The 8,433-nt window shown below is 41.3% G+C and overlaps 1 protein-coding gene across 1 annotated transcript; it reads right to left on the bottom strand.

Annotated features, from left to right (window-relative positions):
* Positions 1-1,342: 1,342 nt before the first annotated feature.
* On the bottom strand, positions 1,343-8,190 carry LOC144679396 (proenkephalin-A-like). Its single transcript, XM_078539755.1, is given in 3 exon segments — positions 1,343-1,675; positions 1,678-2,059; positions 8,167-8,190. Coding segments are annotated over 3 exon segments (681 nt in total). The 3' UTR covers positions 1,343-1,400.
* Positions 8,191-8,433: the final 243 nt, after the last annotated feature.

The raw sequence follows: 8,433 nt of genomic DNA, 5'->3' as shown, positions 1-8,433 counted from the left end.
TGCCTGTATTCTGTTAACCTAAATTAAACAGCTAGGTAGAATTGGGGCAATCTGGTGGTTTGATCAAATTTTTCACATTTGTCGTGTCTCGGTGAACAGTGGGGCTTGATATTACAGTGCACTATCCCCAGTGAGTTGTGACAATATATAGTTTCTTACTTGAAGATGGTAAGTTTAAGGAATTGTATACTAATTATGGATTGCATTGGCAGCCATTCATCAATTGGCAGTTTTTTATTGAGCAACAAAATATTTATATGAATGATGCCCAACTGTGGGAAAAAAAATTGAAAAGTGGAACTAATTATGAGGTTTCATTGTTAAAAATATAGGGCTGGACTTTACAGGGCAGGAAGGAAAGTTGATCGGTAGCTGAGGAGCCAGAAAGAAGCCCGCCCTGGAGGCATAACTTGCTGCTGGTGGGCTAAAGTAGGTGAGAGTGAGACTTCTGCCCCTTAGTAGGAAGAAGTCCCACCCTCGAGAGCTGTTGGCCAATCTGACAGTGCCAGTGATCAATAGTGGGCACTGCCAGGACTGCAAGGAGGAAAAAGAGCATTGCCTGCTGGAGACAGGCAAGCCCTGGACCTTTAGAGCGGAGAGGGATCTGAAAGCCTGGGGTGAGATGGTTGGGAAGCCGGGTTTTGGTGGGCAGGTGGTGAGGAATGAAGGGTGGTGGGATGTGACATCTTAGGGGGCTTGCCCAGATGCATACGGGGCACCCCCTGAATGATGTACCCCCTTACATCCCACTGTTGTTCAACCTGGCCTCAAATGATGCACTGCCTGTTCTTGCCCACCTGCTCATGTCAACCGTATTAAGGCATAGGCAGCGTAATATCCTGGTCAACTGACCTTTTAACAATCTCGATTGACCTTTATTTATTTTTAAAAATATGGTGGGCAGGCTGCCGAATTCAGCACCTGTCCATCTAACATATTGTGGGGGTCTGGTTGGGAGTGGGGGAAGATGGTGGGTTGGGTACCCCTATTATTTTATGTGCCTCCCTCGCCAAAAAACGCACGGCAGGGTGCTGTAAAATCCAGCCCATACTTGGTAACTTGAATAAAAGAGCAAATATAAATAAAAACACAAGAGTTTAAATATTATTTTGCGGTTATATTTATTTGAATATGTACAACTAGGCAGTTGAGATCATTCTTTGTTTTACATTTAATGAAAATTAGACAACAGTTAACAGTTCGAGAAGAAAGTGCACAAAGAAGGCATACAATTAATTTTGACAATCTCATCTCGACTAAAGGCAACATAGATCTGCATGTAAAATGTAGGTTGCAGGTCGCCTATTCTTGTTGGACTAAACAGTAAAAAACACCTGTACGTTCGAAGCAACACAGTACGCTTAAATACGAGAACAGAGACAGTCTTTCTGATTGTATGTCTAAATTCTCATAAATCCACCATATCTCTTTTCAAGTTCAGGGACTTCTTTGGAATAAATTTCACCATCTTCATCAGAAGGAATGAGAGCGTCATTCCAACGTTTCATAAATCCACCATACCTTTTCTGGTAATCTGGTTTACCAAATCTTCTCATGAAGCCCCCATATCTTTTTTGCAATTCTGGCAAATCTTCTAATTCAGGGCTTCTCTTGAATCCGTTCATGAATCCTCCGTAGCGTTTCATGACCTCACTACGGTTTTCAGAATCGCTGTATCCAAGTAATGCTTCCGTTCATTGAGCTCATTTAAGTTTAGCAGCTGTCTCAGAATGTCAGCAGAATCTACTGTAGAAGGGCTTTCAATGTCCTTCTTCATAAACCCTCCATATCTTTTATTTAGTATCTCTCTTCCTTTATTTTCATCGTCAGCTTCGGAAATATATGTATCACCGCTGTCTGCTTTTTTCATGAAGCCTCCATAACGCTTCATGAAGCCGCCATACTTTTTGCTCAAAAGCAAGTATTGCTCTTCCTTTTCCCTGTCACTCTCAGGAGAAATTTTACTGTCATCATGGGGTTTGTTGACTTCCTCCAGCTCCTTACACATCCCCCATGTCTTTCCTGGTGGCAGCTTATCTTCACACTCTAATGTGCAACTCTGAAAGAAAATAACATTTATGGATCAAAGGATGGGCAATTTATACTGAGAAGCAGCATCACAGTCAAACAGGTGAAGGAGACATCAATGGTCCAACAGGTTCCTATATTTTAGTTATAACAGAACAGCAGGCCTGGCAGCGTCTGAGGAGAGAGAAACAGAGATAATGGGTGGAATTTTATGGCCCATCGCGGTGAGGGCAGGGCCAGAAAATACTGCGAGCCGTTCAAAGGTCCATTGATTTTGGCGGAACTGGAAAATCCCGCCGGCAGGAGGGGCCGTAAAATTCCGCCCTATGTTTTGAGTCAAATATGACTCTTCAGAACTGAAGGGAGATTGAAATGTGATGGATTTTATGCCTTTGAAAATGGGGGAAGGGGAGGGGGAACAAAATGGAAGGTCTGGGATAGAGCAGAGGGCAGGAGGGATCAAATGATGAAGCATTTATCCAGGATGATTGTGAATGGCAGAATATTGAACTGCTCCGTCCAAAAGCAAAAACATGAAAAACAAGCTTCAGACCGGCACATGGCAAAAAACCGATCAAATTTGAGGACAGAGTTCATGTCTGAAATGATTAAACTCAATGTTGAGTTGAGAAAGATGTAAAGTGCCTAATTGGAAGAGGAATTCGAGGAACAGCACCTCATCTTCCGATTAGGCACTTTACAGCCTTCTAGGCTCAAAACTGAGTTCAACATTTTCAGACCATGAAATCTGTTCCCTATTTTGAATCTGCTTTTTTTTGCCATGTGCCTGTCTGAATCTTGTTTCTCATGTTTTTGCTTTTGGATGGAGCTGTTCATTATTCTACTATTCACATCACTCTCAACAAATGTTTTGTTTCCTTACTACACCCATTACCACTCCCTTTGCCTTTTGTTCCATGTCATTTTTGTCATTGATTGGGAGATGGTGGCATAGTGTTAATGTCACTGGAGTAGTAACCCAGCGATCCAGCCTAATGCTCTGCAAATATAGGCTCAAATCCCACCACAGCAGGTGGTGGAATTTAAATTCAGTTAATAGATCAGGAATATAAATCTAGTCTCAGTGATAGTGACCATGAAACTATCATTGATTGTGGTATGGTTCATTAATGTCCTTTAAGGAAGGAAATCTGCTGTCCTTACCTAGCCTGGCCTACATACGGCCCCAGACCAGCAGCAATGCATTTGACTCTTAACTGTGCTCTGAAAGGACAATTAGGGATGGGAAACAAAAGCTGACCAGTGACACTCAAATCCCATGAAAGAATAAAGAAAATATTTAATTTCTCCCCTCCCTCTTTCAATAGCATACCTTCCTTCAGTTCTGAAGAAGAGTCATTCATGACTTGAAATGTTAGTTCTATTTCTCTCTCCACAGATGGTACCAGATCTGCTGAGCATTTCCAGCACTTTATGTTTTTAATTCCAGGTTTCCAGCATCCAGTATTTTGCTTTTATCCTATATTTTAGTCCTGTAAAATCCATTACAACTCCCTTGCCATATGTGATGGTGTGAGGAGGAATGGAATTTAGTTGTATATAATACATGCAATAGCAATTTTATTACATCGTTTTGTGATATAATTTGGGTAGTAAATGCAATCTTGCCAGTGTCACCTGGGAACAAAAGAAATTGCCATCAGAGTTTCGCTGGGACATTTTAGGATCATGCATAACCTGTGAAAGTAGTTGTAACTCTGATCATTTCTCTTTTATATTCTGGGCTAATTGAAATTTTTGTTTTCCCCTGGATAAAGTTATGCAAGAAGACAAACTTATAAGCTGATCCTGTAAAAGCAGGGCATAGTTGCCACCATCCAGTGATTTTGTTTAGCTAATCCAAATAGACCTATTTCCTTCTAAAACCACATTAACTTTTTTTTCTAGGTATCTAACTGCAGATTATGGCTCGATAAAATTCCATTGGTTGGGTGATGGCTATAAATTCCTTAGTAACAACTTCACCATTGTTTAACTGTATCCTGTCAATGTCCAATGTGGTACTGGGTGTTTAATAAAAAACAGGTATATACATTGAACTGAATAAGAAGGCTCATATTAAGTACAGGAAATGTGATAAGAGAAAATGAATACCCGTGAGTAATTTCACACTCTGTTGCCCTGGGATTCAGATGACTGCTCTCATCTGATGCTATCTGAAACTATCCAAATAACTGTTGTCCTAGATTCCATTAAATATCTGTTATTTTCAAATAATTTTTACATACACCACATTTTTTTGATTTTCTTTTAACTGGCCATGCAGTTGGCTAAATGTCCTGGGTTGGAATCCAGCCTACACTAATGGGATGAAAGTTTGCTGACTGTAAAAGTCTTCTGTAAAATGAGATTTGATCATTTAAATCTGGTTCCTAAGAAAATGACACACATTGACTCTAAATGACAATCTGACTCAGGACTCTGATAAGGATGGGAATGAAGTATTGCACTGGTTCAGCAGGAATATTTTCCTGTGGTTGGGGTTAAGACATGCTGGGGCATTATCTAACCCGTATTACCATAAGTACTGCAAAGTGTTTAATTTCCTAATACTAAATCCCTTCGCCCAGAAATTCACAAAATCTATGTTTAGAACAGGAGAAAGATAGTGAATATACATTTCTGGAATCTAGTTGTCCAGAGGTGCGGATACAACCCAGTTTCAACTATCGGCATCACACAATCGTGGCGTGGCATATATAACTTCGTTATATTTTGGAAAACTGCTTTCAGTCCTGCATTAAATATTGTTATTTTTCTTAAGTAAGTAAACAATTGCCCTTTAGTTAAAACAGTTGTGTGTTCTGAAAATGGGACAGAATTTCTGCCGGTTTTTCCCCCCCCAAGAAATTGACCACAAGGAAAGGCATTAAGGCCCAGTATAGAACTGCGGGCTAATGTTTATCTAGAAAACTGAAACTGAAATTGTAAAATAGTTATGCACAATCAGCCGACGCTGCTCGGACACCATCAGGACGAACAAGGCTTTTCTTCAATGCTCAGCATAAATCCTGGCTCTTCAATTCGGTCTTTTATCCATACAGCGGCGCAGTCGAATCCTTTACACGAAAAGCTCGCTTGTCACTGAAGTTGCGTAAATGCAAACATCAAACAGGTTGGTTTACCAGTAAAGATTAAGATCGTTGCTTCAACCCTTGATTAATTGTAATTTCCCCTTTATTTTTTTCAACTTATTAAACAGAAACGACTTTTGGAAAACTGTTAATGACTTCGTCCGTTTCAGGCACATTAATGTATGGATATAAAGTAAACAACCCTTTTTATCTGGTGAGGAATGTTTCCGTGCAATAAACACAAAACAATCCCAGACTCTGTCCGCGCTAACTCCACATTGTACACCTTTTACCATCCCGCTTTACTCCTATTCCAGAAATTATCCCACATTTCTGAGCCTGAATGTCGAGTACAGTGCCTATGAACATTGCTGTCATTCTTGGGGGGTGGTGGACTTGCCCCCCCTGGTATTGCTGGCATTTATTGCCCATCCCTAGAAAGTGGCAGTAGGCCTTTTAATTCTCATCACGTTAATTTATATGCAGGGAATTTAGAACTTAAAATAACAGTTTTCAATTGAAAAGATACAAGTCAGATGTAGAAAAATACGATTTCCAGACACCATTCTTCCTATGTTATTTCAATGTTGTGACACTGATACAATTGTATATGTGCGCCGACCACTCCACCGGTTTCTGCTACATTTCCATAACTAAGAAAAGTGTCGCAAAGTCAGCGAACAACATATCAGCACTGCAATCATCTCCTGGCTAGCTATTTGAGTCATTACCCCAGAAAATGATGATTTCCACTTTGATAACTGCAGCCAGATTGCCTTCCAACCTCACTTCTTGAACAATGTTATCTTTCAAGTACACATGGCCAGCGGAATATTGCCACAATTCCCATACTTTACCACCTACTCATATTGTTTGCACCCTGCTAGTGGATTACTCCAGACAGACTGGAATGTGGTGGAACAATTTCGCATCTGGCACCATATTCACTCGAACAAACGTTTCTAACAAATAATGCATTTCTTTTAATTAAAAAAACTAAATGGATAAAATATCAAGATCTCTTGTTTGTGTGTGCCCTCCACAGACAAATACAAGTACAAGTACAATCTGTGTACGCGGTGTTCCGCGTCTGCTGCTGAGCGGAAAAATGTACAGCAGTGAATATGGTGAGTATCACTAATGGATGCTGATTATTGGAATCCCTCTTCAAGGCCGAAGCTGGCAAAGTCCAAGCTCTTGAAACATAACTCCGGCCCTTTCACGGTCTCTTGGACCCAGTGTGCCCCTTTATGTCTATTAATTGCTATTTATTAGAAACATCTAGGTTTCATATCCGTCTTGTTTTTGCTGCAGACATGATGATGACAAACTGAACCGACAAAACTGATGACAAACATGTTTGCCGGTAATTGAAACCTATTGATAACGATAGCTCGAACATTGAATTTCAGTAGCATTTCTGTGTTGTAAAAGGATTAGGGAAGCTTCATAAGTTGGCACAAAAACTCTACAAATGCTGGAAATCTGAAAGGAAGAAAAAATTCTGGAAACTCACTTGGTCAGTCAGCATCTGTGGAGAGAAGGCAATTCAACGTTTTGCTGAAAGGTTTTCCTGAACTGCTTCAGGAAATATTGAAGCATCTCTTTTCTCCAAAGCCGCTGACTGATCTGCTGCGTGTTTCCAGGGTTTCCTGTTTTCCAGGCGACATGTACAAATATTCTCATCTTTATGTTAATAAATTCTGTGCACAATGTATAATTTTTCTGCATTTGTGGAGAGAAAGATATACTCTTGAATTAATTGATTTGCTGGTCCACCTCATCTTTAGGTGCCACGCGTCAACCATTCGTTGAGGGCAACCTTGCAACACTGTGAGACCAAAACAAAAAACTACTGCGGATGCTGGAAATCCAAAACAAAAACAAAAACAGAATTACCTGGAAAAACTCAGCAGGTCTGGCAGCATCGGTGGAGAAGAAAAGAGTTGACGTTTCTGTTGAAGGGTCATTGGACTCGAAACGTCAACTCTTTTCTTCTCCACCGATGCTGCCAGACCTGCTGAGTTTTTCCAGGTAATTCTGTTTTTGTTTTTGACTGTGAGACCAATGGTTGGTTCTGCTGCCTGGTCTTCGCTGGGCACCCCTTGTAGGATAGCCTAGCAAAATCATTCTGAAACTATCTTAGGGACAGTCTGCGGATGAGCACTCGGCCAAGCATCGAGCCTTTGGAGCAAACTGCGGCTCAGCACTCGAAACACAAGGGGGCCAAACGGCCGAATGCATCATCAACGCTTTTCCCACGATGACAGTATTGAATTTAAACCCCTATGACTGTCTTATTTAAAAATGCCCATTGTATTCCAGACTGAATACTGCTTTTCTCAAAACTGAGCCTGAAGCTAGTCGATCCTAGAGAGTTTGTGGCGAGGAATACAATGAAATTCCGCCCACTCTTCGAAACAACAACCTGAATCTGGAATTACTGGGAGACTGGAGTGGGAGAAGCGATTTATCCAAGAATTTGTAATATTTACTCCCTAGTATCTATGTACATGTCCGGGGAATCTACCTAAATCGATTCTCATGGGCTAATTGCCAGGTCCACTGTCCATCTTTATTCACTTCTAACGTTTAAGTGTGTTTTTAAAAAATTCTTGCGAGACAAGACTAATGATAATTAGAATGAGAAAGCCGGACTGCTACACTTGCCCGGAGTGCCTGCGCGGATTGTTGAACTGCGCGGCATTTACCGGAGCATTTAGTGCAGTTAGTCCCAGCCCGCGGCAGTTGGCGCCAGTGGCATTTTCGGAAGGATCCAGTTTTGCCTCAAGTGTTACTGGAGGTTTTTCTTTCTTTTGTCTCTGGCTTTAGGAACATCAAGGAACCGGCGGGATGGCGTTTAACAGATAACCGTGGCGTTGCAAGAGCGGAGGAAAAGCTTTGACCAGTAATCGCTGATTGTAGAACTGCGCGATGCTGTCTGTCCGCCTCAGTCTTATCTTTCAGTCGTGTCCTCTCTGTTTCTTTCCCGTCTCTTTCTCACTCCCCGTCCCAAGTTTTCTGGACCCCGCGCTCACTTTACCCAAATGCCGTTCATTCTCCCCATCGATGCCCCCTCACCCCTAACCCATGAACACAGCTGCTATACAAACGCCTGCAGTGTTCAGATTGGCCACACGGCTTTGCTTAAAACAAATTACACTTAAAACAAGTTAATATGAAAGTCAGCCATTGAATGCTTGACTTCCTAAGAACTCCCAACTACTTTAGAAGCCGGCTCTTTAATAGAAGCAAAACCATAAATAAGCGTTTTATTGAAGGAAGATCTAAATCGGGAAAGGTCCAGTTC

The sequence above is a fragment of the Cetorhinus maximus genome, chromosome 4 (assembly GCF_964194155.1).
Source record: "Cetorhinus maximus chromosome 4, sCetMax3.hap1.1, whole genome shotgun sequence".
In the NCBI taxonomy this organism is placed as follows: Eukaryota; Metazoa; Chordata; class Chondrichthyes; order Lamniformes; family Cetorhinidae; genus Cetorhinus; species Cetorhinus maximus.
This window is presented reverse-complemented; position numbering and strand designations above follow the sequence as displayed.